General features: G+C 39.3%; 1 protein-coding gene across 1 annotated transcript in view; it reads right to left on the bottom strand.

Annotated features, from left to right (window-relative positions):
• iqsec2b (IQ motif and Sec7 domain ArfGEF 2b) overlaps positions 1-14282 on the bottom strand; it is a 43090-nt gene that overhangs the window by 8521 nt on the left and 20287 nt on the right. Inside the window, exons 2-5 of the mRNA XM_059333294.1 lie at positions 5354-5651; positions 3505-3822; positions 1387-2441; positions 1133-1294 (exon numbers count right to left, since the gene is read on the bottom strand). Of these exons, the coding sequence (XP_059189277.1) occupies positions 1133-1294; positions 1387-2441; positions 3505-3822; positions 5354-5651 (1833 nt within the window). The remainder of the gene's footprint in view (positions 1-1132; positions 1295-1386; positions 2442-3504; positions 3823-5353; positions 5652-14282) is intronic.

Below are 14282 nucleotides of genomic sequence, written 5' to 3'. Positions count from 1 at the left end.
ATCAATTCAGCATAGTATCACGATATTATGATCTACATTACTGTATCAATACATGGATGCATGGTATTGCTACTATAAATGATTGATATTGCAAAAAATGTTTTGGTACAAGATTAATCCTCCTGTTAAGTTTGTTTCTAAGGAACAACAATAATATTTAAGTGTCAGAAACTAAAAGATCCCAATAAACATTGTTTATATTTCTTTAGTAACTCCGTTAACAACCATTTTAATCAATATTTAGTGCAATAGTGTTCTTTACCCTTCACAGATCATGGTCCAGTGTTGATAATTCACTAATTTTTCATAACAAATGCATGTTAAAACTGTTTTCATGTACTGTTTTACATTTTATTTTTTTTATCTTTATGAAAAAATACTTTTAACTGTTTTTTTAGATTCAGTTTCTGAAGGGGGTGCATAGCATTTTATACAGTTTGCATTGTTCAGACTTACTCTACAGCAGTCCACACATTTAATTGGACTGTAATACAAACAGCGTAGTTTGTCTGATGGCCGCAACATTTGTGACAGGTTTTTATGATAGTACTGGTCAGTATCTCTGTTTGACAATCCTTTTTTGCTGCAATACGAATGACCGAAGTCAGATGAAAATACTACAATTCTACAAATCTACAATGTCATTTAGCAGACGCTTTAATCCAAAGCGAGGTACAATTGAGACTGAAAAGGAATGAGACTGATAACTTCATCTCATTGGATAAAAATGTTCCTTTAGGAACACAATATGTCATTGAAATGAGGTAATAAATCACAATATATGTTATTGCAATAGTCAGCATATCGAATAAATGTTTAAAATAGCAGTAATGTCATATCACAACCTGAGAAGCATGATACTGTCATATTGTGGGGCCTCTCGCACCTCTATTCATCATGCTACATATTGTCACATACAATGGGGGATTATGTTTTCCTCAAGGTTGCATCTTGCATGAGCTGAGATGTGCTGTGAACACACTGATCTGTGTTTTTTTCTCTCTATTGAGGATATACATTGGATATATTTGTCTGTATGTTTTTGACATGTTTGCCTTATATTTTCTGATCTATTACAACTGTTCAAAAACCAGCTTACGACCTCTCCTGTGCTTTACCATCCCATACTTACTCTAAAACATCTTTGTTGAATTGTTTCTGCCGGTTTCCCAGGAACTCTCCAATCATCTGCCTGCTGAGGCCTTTCCTCTCCAGAATGAAGCGAGCGATCCCGACTGGAGTGTCTGATACGAAACCTCTCTCTATCAGGTACTGGATCCCTTTCTCTGGCTTCCTATTAGTGAGTGAAAAAGAACGTTCTCGTTACAACATCACCAGTTTAACTGTGTGATCACATAATAACGGTCTGTCATACAGGCGTCTTACTTATTGAAGAGGTTGAGACCGATGCGATACTGGCGTCTCTGCACCACATCACTGTTAAAGGGTGGAGAGTCCCAGCTGTGGCGGCACTCTCTCTGGTAGGTCTGCTTTCCCAGAGGCGGCAGAGGCTCCCGCAGGCTGTCCTGAGACGAGGAACCCGAGCTGCAGTTGACCGTCTCGTTGGAGTTGGTGGTGGAGTTGAGTGAGTCGTTGTCTCCGTCTGAGCAGCATGGCTGCTCCAAACCACCAGAGGGCAGCGCTGTAGAGGAGGAGGAGGACAGAGGGGTGGTGGGGGGCTGCTGAGGGGACGAGGAGGACGAGGGCGTGTCGGGGTACTGATGGTGGTGGATCGGGTGGTGGTGATGGTGGTGGTGTGCCGCCACCTGGTGAGGGATGTGCGTGGGTATGGGTCTGCCGGGCGCCCGGGTCTGTCCCTGAGCAGCTGCTGTGGAGGAGGAGCGGGTGCCTGTGTTGGGGGAGTGTTTGAGGGTCCCCTGAGGGGAGCCAGCCCCTACCCCAGGCTCCTGCTCATAGACCAGCTGTCTGCTCAGAGAGCCGCGGTCTGAGCGGTCACTCATGTCCACTGAGCTGTCACTGGGAGGCTCAATGGTGAGGAGAGGCAGATGTGCGCCCCTGAGACGATAGTCCCTGCACTCGGTGCACGGGGTGCTGCGCCGACTGTTACTGCTGCCCCCTCCCTCAGTGTCCCTGCTGTCCTCACGCCCTCCCACACCACCACCGGGGCCCCAGTACTCTGTGTCTGTGCTGCTGGGTGCCCGATCCAGGGAGAGCGGGGATGACGGCATGCCGTCATCCATGTAAAGGGTGACATCACTGTATGAGGTGGCGGTACTGTCGCCGTGCATACTGAGTCCTCCTCCGGCTCCCCTGGCTCGTTCACCCAAACCTCTTTGGGAGGAAGGGTTACTGCTGCTGCTCCACACGCACTCCCCAAAGTCCTCACTAATCCCTCCGCCCTCCCTGCTGCCCTCCTGGGAGTCATCGCGACCCGCGCGGCAGGTAAGGGCATCGTCTATGGAGTCAGCTAAGGACTTCACCTAGAGGGAACACAAAGTAAAACTTGCTATCATAGTATGTTTTTACAGCACACTGACAAAATATCCTGCTTAAACAAATGTATGCAACTTTTTGCATAATTTATTAATGTAGATCAAGCCAGATCGTTCTTTGTATAAACTACCTACTTTTTTTGTACATGAAAAAAAAGAAAGAAATCCAAGTAACATAAACTTAGTTTTATTGTTTATATTAAGCTCAACAAGTGTTTGAAAACTGTGAGTAAAGCCAACTTTATTTTATTATGTAGATCAAATAAAAACCAATCTTTGTTAAAATTATTTCATTTTTGTATCTAATTAAATTTGTGAGTAAAATCAACTTAATCTTATTATGTAGATCAAACAAAACTAGGCTTTGTTTAAATGACTTAATTTTTTGTGTGTAATTATGAAATGAACCGCGCCTGGCTCTGCCCCCCGTTGGTCCAAGGCAATCCAGACTCTTTGCACTTCTTGTTCCCCGCTGGTGGAACAAACTACCAGTTCATACCAGAGCAGGGGCGTCCCTCTCTACCTTTAAAAAACTCCTGAAGACCTTCAGCTCTTCAGAGAGCATCTTCTCTCCTCCACACGATAATTCTACTCCTCAAAGAATTGTCACTAGCACTTATTGATGCACTAATAGCTCTTATTGCACTATACCTTGATTGTTTGCTTTTACTCTTCCTGTAAGTCGCTTTGGATAAAAGCGTCTGCTAAATGACTAAATGTAAATGTAATGAATGAAATTTGTAAGTAAAATCAACTTAATTTGATCAAATAGGTGAAACAAAACTACTTTGTTTAAAATACTAAATTTTTTGTATGCATTTAATGAAATTTACGACTAATTTAATTTGATCATGTAGATCAAACAAAACTATTCTTTTTTGTATAAATAATGACATCTGTATGAGTATGCATATTTCACAGTATAAAAAAAAATATAAAATATAAAAAAAGATATAAAAATCTCTGTTTTTACTACAGCGTGACACCATGGTGCGGGCCTCATGTCATGTCACAGAGAGTTATAGAACACCTAACATATAAATACTGTTACCTGTTTGGAGAAGGAGTCCTCTAAGTGAGTGTAGTCGCCTGGGCGGTCTGGGTCGGGGGAATGAGGAGGCCCTATGGCCACGCTGTGGGTGAAGTTGGTCTGTGTCTGGGCCTGCTGCTGAGGCTGTCGCTCATCGAAGGAATACTGCAGTCTCATGTTGGACAGGATGATGCGGCGTGTCATGCGGCTCTCTGACGCAGAGCTTCTGAGGCGCTCAAAGTTCTTGTTCATGCGATACTGCCTGAAGGCTGTCTGGATGGTCCGCGCTGCTCTGCGACTTACAAAGGAGCCACCGTACTTTCTCTCCAGCATCTCCACCTGGCATTAAAAGAGATTATAACGTTTACTGGTGCTCATGGCTCAAATGAAAGAATATGAACATTTGCCAACAGCATCCTCTTTAACCCTTTGATGCACAACATATAAACACCTTCTAATGCACAACATGGGTCAAAAATGACCCTCATTCATTCCCCATGTTATTTATTACTTGCTGTGTGTTTCTTTGCTCTATCTTTTTATATCAACTTATATTATGATTGAATATTCCCAGTGTTCTTTAAATATCTTGTTTTTTGATAACAACAGATCATTATTTCCATTTTGCCTCTCATACTTTATGAAGAAAAGTTTTTGCATTATTACATAGCTAACTACTTTTGCTAAGTATCTTGCTAAGCTATAACTACTTAGCCAAGAAGTTAGCTAAGTAGTTACCTTAGCATGCTACTTAGCTAACTACTTAGCCAAGAAGTTAGCTAAATAGTTAGCTTAACAAGCTACTTAGGAAAAAAGGGATTTTGAATTAATTTAAATTACTTAAAATTAATAAAGAAAAACATGTTAGGATGTATGATGATCAAAAACAAACTAATTGAGAAAAACCTGGAATACTGAATGATGAAAATAATTTATTGCAAAGATATAGAACATAAAAACTCTGTTGGGTCACTTTAGACCCATGTTGTGCATCAAAGGGTTAATAAGGGTGTAAATCAGAGGTTGCATCAAGATATTAGATCGATTCATTGGACAACGATACGATATTTGCTGATTTCACAAAGTCTGCCACAGTACGACTTCAATTTGGTTCAATTAAGGGGCCAGCGATCAATATGAGACAATACCATATGGCCATTTAGCACCTTTTACATTTATATAAACTCACAAAAAAACTACTAAAATATGATTTTACCATTTTTTTTATTTCTGAGCTCTTTCAGATATATAAATGAAAAACATCCATTCTGTTTTAATACAAAGAATAAAATTGAGTGTAAATGTTTTTTTATGGGTTACCTTAAAGAGCCTGTGATGATCTTTTAATTATGAACATAGTCTATTCCTAAATAAGAGCCTTTCAGGGAGATTGTCAAAATAAAAGTGTATATTAAAGACGGCGATATGCATCACTGCAGTCGGGTTGTTTACCGATGAATCAATATATCGATCTACAGTACAGGCCAAAAGTTTGGACACGCCTTCTCATTCAATGTGTTTCCTTTATTTTCATGACTATTGACATTGTGATTCATCAAAACTATTAATGAACACATGTGGAATTATGTACTTCACAAAAAAGTGTGAAATAACTGAAAACATGTCTTATATTCTAGTAAGCAAAGGGTGGCTACTTTGAGGAATCTAAAATACAAGACATGCTTTCAGTTATTTCACACTTTTTTTGTTAAGTACATAATTCCATATGTGTTCATTCATAGTTTTGATGCCTTCAGTGAGAATCTACAATGTAAATAGTCATGAAAATAAAGAAAAATGCATTGAATGAGTAGGTGTGTGTCCAAACTTTTGGCCTGTACTGTATATCGACCTGTATCCTAATTTTTACCTTCTTATCCTGCAGATCTGTTGAGAGTTCATAACTGTCTGAAAGCGCCTTGCATCTCTTGTTCTCCTCTTCCTCTTGTTTGCGGAGGGCCAGGCTCGCCGGTTGGTGGCGCGTTCGCAGTGCCCAGGCCAAGCTGGCTGAACTGGAGGCAGACACGCATGAAGGGTCCCTGGATCCTGAGGGTGCGCTGCTGGTGCTGCTGTCAATGTAGCGCTCGGAGCCGCGCAGGTAAGGTGTCTGGCTGAATGAGCTGTCTTTGTGGGTGCCCGTCTCCGGACACTGGGAATCCCCCTCCACACTGCAGGAGAAAATGAGCAGAAGCTTTTAGAATGAGTCATAAGTCGCTTGACAAAATATTACACCAAACACTTTGAAGTGTGTTAAGTGCAAATTAGAGACTGAATGAATGATTGAGTGAGTTCATCATCACTGAATTGTTCTGAAAAGCTCATGCATAAAGACTTACATGTAAAATTTAGAGCGGCGAGGCGTTAACCATCTCTTAGTGGCACTCATGATGAACTTTTATCACTTCCTCTTGCTTCAAATCGATGCCAAAGCCTGACAATTTCCCTCTACATTGTGAGTTGATGATCCAATAAGCATGAAGGTCTCTGCCCTCTATAACTTTCCTTTATTGAGTCAGGAGGACGAGTTAATATACTACTACATAAAACCAAGCCTACAAGTGTTTAAAGACTGCAATTGTCTCACTTTCTTTTCCCCCCTCTCTGTCTTTCTCTCGTTGTTTCCCTGTCTGTCAAACTCGACAGCGACAGCACATTTTGAGGAGTCATTAACCACTAAAACACACATACCAGCAGCACCATACTGACAGGAAAGACCAGGTTGTTACGTTAGCAGCAGGTGTAAAACAGGCCCTTCAGCTAACCATAAAATATGGAAAGAACAAAAAAAACTCACTGAATTCACACTCACTGAACTAAAAGCAAGCAGCTAGGATCTGCAAACAAAACACCAACAAAGTTTAGCTGGTAACAATCCTATTTGCAGTCAGCAAATCAATAAACACAAAACTTATCAGGATCCACGTAAGTCCAGAGATCCTCCAGCGTCCTGTTGTGCGTGTTTGCACAGACAAAATCCACCTCAAGTCAATTAGTCAGTCTGTGTTTAGGAACTAGTCACATGCTCATGCCTACATTTCCTCCTTGTGTTAGCCGCACCCCCTTCTGTCAGCTGTCCCATAACAAGGCAAAGAGTGCGGAGCAGAGTCAGGGATGTGTGGGAGCCTTACATTAGGCACATCAAATGTTGCATTGCTTGTGGGTTTTTTTTTTACTTTCGCACAGGCTCTGTATCACACAATAATGCAGAAAAAAGGACTCAAACAGTGCCTTGTTGACTGTGACCATTTTTGCTTTGAGTGGGTCAGCTCATGTCCTCCTCCCTCCCTCATTGTGTTCTCACTGTTCCACTGGATTGCAGAGACTTCCTGTGTTAGTGTTTGGTCGGGGAAAAAACAGGACTGAGAGGAAACGGCTTCAATGAGAGCAAGGAAATAACTTGTAGGTATTTTAATTTGTTAGTTCTGATCCTGTAGGTGATGCTGAAACACAAACAGGCCAGTTCCTATAACTAGACTATTATAGAATAGAATATTTGGAAGGGACAGAGGTGGAAACATTGCAGGGTCTTTCAGCAAGACATCCTGTCCCTTCAAGCAACACATGATCCGGCTAAATTATTGTTGAGTGTAACAGCAACACTGAGGACAACTCCATTATGTTGCATAACACAAGAGTCAAGCAAAAGCCCAGTGATAAAACAATCCTGACATCTGCAGGAAAGCAGATATCACCACAGTGAAGATGTACATATCCAGCAACTGCACATATTTATATATGTTTACTGTTTGTATTAGAATCCGATATGGGATTTTTGAGATTGATGTTGATATTGATTTTAGAGGGGGAAAATTAGTTGATAACTGATATGGTGGAAAATATAAAAATTATTTGAGCTGGAATAAAAATAGACCTTTTTTATATGGATTGTGCACCAATTTTTCACCACTTTGCAAATGTACCCAGAGGGCTACTTTCTCAAAAATAAAACTTTATTAAATAATATTGAACATTGCAATACATTATACAAACAATGTATTACACTGTCAGCCAATTCTATAAATGATAACTAGAAAATAAAGGATTAATAGGAATAAAATAAAGAGCTAAATAAACATCAAAACATGTCAAAATGACCCATATAAGCATTTCGGGTTACAGAGTGGCGCGTTTTAGAACAGAGTGCACACGTCATCATACATACATGTACGGTTCACGGTTGCAGAAAAAAAGGCTACAGTTTTGTTGAATTTTGGCTACAAAACCTGATTTAGGTTTAGGGCAAAAAACTTTCTGGTAAGGTGTTATAAAAGACAGTTTAAAAAGTTATATGCTGGAAGTGAAGTAATTATGAGGACAACGTGACAACTTCCACATAAACATATGATTCCGTTTTGTATAAACAGAGCTGTACACTGTAAAAAATGTCTGTAGATTTTACGGTGAAAAACTGCTAAACCATGACAGTAAAAGACCGTAAAATGATAAATGGGTTAATTCAGTTTCAGTAACAATGAAACATCGTAAATGTATATATCAGCCAAAACAGTATTTTTTACATTTAAAAAAAAAAATACAGTACTCCACTGTAAAATACACTGGCACCAAGTTTGTCGTACAAAAAATATACTGTAATATATATACAAGCCGTCATTTTTTATTTTTTGTAAAAAATACTTTTTTTCACTGTTAAATGTACTAAACACCATATCTCCAACAGAAATATACTGTAATATTTAATGGTTAAATCTGGCATTTATAAAGTGTTTCTTGTCAGTTATATGGCAGAACAGCATTTCTTTTGATGGAAAAACTTTTTATTTTTACGCTAAAATATGGACTAAAATGGCATCTTAAACGGGAAATCAACAGTGCTAATACAATTTTACTGTAATATTACAAAAAGTTGCACCGTAGTTATTACGGTAAAGTTCTGGCAACCACAGCTGCCGGTTTTTTACCGTAAAAACAACAGGTTTGTTTTTACAGTGTAGTTTCGTTAAATTTAGGCTACAAGACCACTGATCTTGCTGGTAAGGCTTTATAAAAGACAGTTTAAACAGTAAATAAATGTACATAAATGACGGAAGTAAAGTAGTTACGAGGACGACATGACTACCGGCAGTGACATAGTTACGGGAAAATGTGAGGCCCAGAGGTTCAGTGACATTTAAATCACATAGTTTACTTTTGTTTTCACACGGGACATGAGCCCCATTCCCCTGGGTGAAAGTCCAAAGTCAGTTTGACCCAAACGTGTGCAAGTTTTATACTATGCATTGCCATCATTCATAATTATTATTTCGCTAGAGGGCGGTGGAGGACAGTCTCAAACATAAATATGGGTCCTATTTTGCTGCCTGTTCAAACAACCTATGGGGTCTTTTTTAGAGAAGACCAGTCTCAAACGTCATTACTGTTCAGTTTAGTCAATTGCTGACCATTTTAAAAAAAGAATAAAGAAATGAATAGCTAACACCATTTCTAAATCATGCCAAGTTACATTTTGTGCATTATATATTGTGCAAAAAAAAGCTTCCATAACGGCACATACCGGACAGCATATACACCAATACTGATAGGCCTTTGATAGGCCGATATCAGCAGATAACATCTGTCGGGCTCTATTTTTCATCACATTAACAAGCTAGGCTTTGTTTCCATTTTGAAAAAATCACTTATGAGCAACAACTTGTTGCACACAACTCCGTCTCCTCCTGAAAATGTTTTTTCTCGCTCTGTGTGCAGCATCATTTATCATTCCTCCTCCTCTGCTCCTTAAATAGAGAAAGTGAAGCGGGAGGGGGTTGCTTGGTGACGGTTGCTGTGGGACCTTTGTGGGCGGTTGTTAGGACGAGAAGCGTAGTTGCCATGACAATGTATTGACTGTTATCACCATTGAGGTGGGTGTTGAAGATGCTCCACAGGTTGTGAATGACAGTCTACATAATACTTGTCTTGTAAACAGATAAAATGACAGAATATATCAGTGCAGAGTGAACAAATACAACGCAGACCGCTAAACTTTACTAAAAAATGGAGCCGAAATTAATCAGCTCCTTTTAGTATCAATTTACACATTGTCTTAGCTGTGTGAATAGAAAATTCTGCCTTCTTCAGAGCTGCTTTAAACTGCTCCTTTTAAGGAATGGAAACTAGCCACAGAGTGCCTCTGCACAGTGCCAACAGGTGGACACAAGCAGGGCTTCACTGCAGCTTACTGCCATGCACATCAGCAGGAGCAGATGGTATTTTCATTCAACTGAGTCACAGAAACCTAAAATACATGCAACGCCACGTCAGGGAGCCCATGGTCTCATACATTTCTGTCTGAATATTCACAGCTGTTCTTTTGATGATGAGTTTTCCTCCAAGTCCTTATAAAACCTCATCTGTTCACATCTCATAAAGAAGGAAAATCAAAATACTTCAGACGAGACTGATATTTTTGTGGATCTACTCCCATTGACGAAATCAACTGCATGTGATGTGTTACAGAACCACAGAGGTTTTCATCTTCACAGTCAGTGGTGGAGAAAGTACTCAGATCCCTTACTTAACCCTCTATGGTACGCATTATGATGGAGTTAGGAAAAAAATGTTTGGAGTGTTTTTTGGTCTTAAAATAGACTAAATAAACATAATCTGAAGAATTTTTTTGTTTTTTAAGAGAGTTTTTAAAATTAATTTTAACATCATTTATTTAATTAACGTGTAAAAGATTCAGTAGCTTCGACAGGGTACAATACACAACATTTTAAATTTAAAAACATTATAAAATGAACATTTTTAACTGATTTCTTATCTGAATGTTGCCTGTAGATGAATGTCTTGAACAGTCTAAGTGTATGAAACTATCAAAAATGAAAGTTTATTCATCCATCAGTAGGAATATATTTTTTTCCAGATGGAAAAGGGCCAGGAAATTAAGTTTTGAGTGATTTTTTGTGTCGCAAAATAGGATTTCAATATGGCCTCCTGGAGATCTCCTAGGGCTCATTTTAACTACTTAATATACTGTTATGAGGTTTAATAAAAAATAAAAAAAGTCTAATCACTTTAAATGTATCATGTTTTTTTACATTAAATTTTGACCTGAACAGTAACTAAAGCTGTCAGCTAAATGTAGTGGAGTAACAAGTAAAATAGGGGCTATCCTTCAATAAATAAATTCAAATTCAAAATGTAGTGAACTAGAAGTATAAAGCTACATAAATGGAAAAACTCAAGTAAAGTACCTCAGAATTGGGCTTAAGTAAAGTACTTGACTATGTACTTAGTTACATTACAGGACTGGTCTTCATGAAGTGAGACCTGTCAGTTCATTTGTACCCTGTGAGGTACGTGATACTGAGATCTTCACCTCAATCACCATGCATGCAGCCAACTTGAGTCCTCGTACGTGCTGTGGAAAGCACATCCTGGGCTTAAGTGATGTAACACAACATAACTCATCTTCTGCAGCAGAAGATATTTGTTTTCTTCATGTTCTGTTCTGTATTAATGAGAGTCTTGGGAAAAAGTAGGTGCTTGAACAAACAATTGCATGGGTCAGGGATAAAATATCTTGAAAATGGTCAGACAGAAATAGATTATTCATCTTCTAGACACACACGCACGCATGCATGCACGCACACACGCAAATGCATGTGCACACAAACTATGAATGCACAGAACCTGTAATATCACATTTCTTGTGTATTTTACAAGAAGGTACTTTTTGACAGCATGTACACCACAAAATTTATGGATAACATTTTTGAGAAACAAATCGTTCTTATACGTTTCTGACATCCAAGTTAGTTTAAAAAAAATCTAAATCTTAAAGCATTTTTTCTTCCACTCAGGGTCTCAGGAGCTTATCACAGATTTGAATTTCTTCCTTCCAGCTTCAGAAGGAATATTTTCAAGTTGAGAGATTCCTATTAAAACTAAAACTAAAAAAGTTTGGTATAAATTTAAAATAAAATAAATAAATTCTGTCTCAGCATTGATTTTATGCATATTTTCCCCATGCAAGGCCTTGGAATCCATCTCTAACCATGAATGCATTAAACAAGACGATCATTTAGTTTTGCCTGTAGCGAGAGCCGGGCGGTAATATGCGGTGAGAGACATGGTGAGGATGATATACGAGTAAAAAGTTTGTTGTATAAAACATGAGTGTGGCCATATCGCAGCTGGCATCTGCACCTCATTACTTATGTAAGAAACCCTGTATTCCTGTTACAGTGCCAGAGCCAGGTCCTCCCCAGAGGCTCCCTCATAAAGACCAGCCCAGAGCTTCACTACCTGCAACCATTTAATTGGAGCAGAAACAGATGGCTAGAATCTAATAAACAGGAAAGTGATCGCTGATAGTGTGATGAGAATAAAAGAAAGTAGACAGAAATCGACAAGAGCTCCAGTGAGAGAAAGTGAAAACTGAATGGGGGCGTGCACAGTGAAGTACAATGTCAACTCCAGGCGGTCCCCTGCCTCCTGTCCCTCGCTCATATAATATTGATGTGCTGACGCTGCATGTGTGTCTGACTGCGCCATCGAACCCGCAGCAGGACAAGTGGGCTGGGGGATTAACCTCTCAAGCCGCCTGCCACGGAGGAGCCAATAATTGCATTGATCTGTCTGCTTACTCATTTCCACTTGACTCAGTGCAGTTATCTCATCTCCTGTCTAATCGCTCCATCTCCAGCTTTTGAGTCAATTTTGCCATTTGTTCAAAAACTCATCAGCCAAAATACCTGCAGCAGAAATGTGGACTATGAATAATTAACGGAGCAGGAAGGCCTACAGCGGGATCCCAGCTCACTGTTATGTAATAATATTTACCATCAGTGTCAGAACTTAAAGGGACAATTCACCCCAAAATGAAATAAATGCTAATATATGCTTGCACTACTAGCTTTGGCATCCCACTAGTGCAGGGATTCCCAAAGTGTGGTGAGTGCAGATGAGATGAAAAATGTAATGGCCATCTGATTATGACACAATTACATTTTTTTCCACCACACAATAAAGACGTGTTATTGATTAATTAATAAATACAGGCTATTCAATTTTGTGTCATTCTTTGTTCATTTTTGCATCTATTTTTGTTCATTTTTGCATCTATTTTTTGGTTGTTTGTTCATTTTTACATGTCAATTTGTGTCTATTTTGATAATTTTGTGTCATCTTTGGTCATTTTTGCATCTATTTTTGGTTGTTTTTGATCTTATAATGAAGCGTAGAAGAAGTTATCTTCTTGTTCTTGTATCATTTTTCCAAAATGATTGTTGTGTTGTGTTCGCTCCACGCTCATTTAAATTTGCTGCAATTTGGCTATAAAAAATCTTATTGCATTTTGTTTTTTTGAAGGTGTGGGGGATTGGGGGTGCGTCAACCCGGTTGGGACATAGAAGGGGGTGCACGGCTAAAAAAGTTTGGGAACCGCTGCACTAGTGGATGAAGTGTTCTTGTTTGTGTCTTATAGCTCTAATTTCTATTCTTATTTTATACTTTATAATCTCAATCTGTTTTACTTTACTTGTGCTGCTGCATCACCTGAACTCCCCCAATGGGGATCAATAAAGGAATATCTCATCTTATCTTAAAGGAACACTTCACCGTTTTTTCATATTAAAACATGTTATTCGGTCAAGTAAGACGAGTTGATACAGACCTCTTGCGTCTCAATGCGTGCACTCAATCGCCCTGGCGCGCGGAGCTACTTGGCTAGCACTTAGCTTAGCCCAGTTCATTCATTAGGATCCAAACAGATGGACAGTTAGAAGCGACCAAACTCCTCCACGTTTTCCCTATTTAAATACAGCTACACGAGTAGTTAAACGACCAAGTATGGCGACACAAAATAGCACTTCGACTCGGCGCAGTAATATCATCACTCCTGAAAAATCTTCTCCCCTCAGTCTCCTGAGGGGAGAAGATTTTTCAGGAGTGATGATATTACTGCACCGAGTCGAAGTGCTCCCAAGTGCTATTCCGCCATACATTATAGTTATCCTTTTTATCCGCTTAGAAAAGCGCCACGTTTTATTTTGTGTCGCCATACTTGGTCGTTTAACTACTCGTGTAGCTGTATTTAAATAGGGAAAACGTGGAGGAGTTTGGTCGCTTCTAACTGTCCATCTGTTTGGATCCTAATGAATGAAATGGGCTAAGCTAAGTGCTAGCCAAGTGGCGCCGCGCGCCAGGGCGATTGAGTGCACGCATTGAGACGCAAGAGGTCTGTATCAACTCGTCTTACTTGACCGAATAACATGTTTTAATATGAAAAAACGGTGGAGTGTTCCTTTAAACATGTTTTTTCTCTTACCTGTAGTTCTATTTATCAATCTCGACTGTTTTGGTGTGATGTCTGCCTTGTCTTCTTGAATATAACAGGACTATATGGCACTCAGTTTGTGGTGCTCAAAAAACTACATAAACTACAAAATTCAACAGCTAGGAACTTAAAAGTTGTAATACCTACATGAAACTGCTCCCACAACAAGGTCTGGGGATTATCTTGAGTAACTGGGTCATGATTTCTGTAAAGAGACAATCCTGTTAAGTTTTTCAATTAAAATATTTTGGCTGTTTTGAGCACCACAAGCTGAAGTTGTGTCTCGAATTGCATACTTCTCTACCTACGCCTGTTATCTTGTGTGCATAAAGTGCGTTTATTATCAGTGTAAACCATTATTGAAAGTCATTAGGTGTTCTGACGGATCGCTTTTGGCTTAAAGTCACCAGTTAACATGGTCACTCAACTGTACATTTTTGTTCAAATGGCACAGAAAAAAAGTCTTAAAGTCTGTCAGTCAGCCACATCGGTCACACTTTTGAAATGACACATCGAA

This window comes from Centropristis striata, chromosome 5, assembly GCF_030273125.1.
Source record: "Centropristis striata isolate RG_2023a ecotype Rhode Island chromosome 5, C.striata_1.0, whole genome shotgun sequence".
NCBI lineage: Eukaryota > Metazoa > Chordata > Actinopteri > Perciformes > Serranidae > Centropristis > Centropristis striata.
The sequence above is the reverse complement of the archived record's forward strand: the minus strand, read 5'-3'. Positions and strand labels throughout refer to the sequence as shown.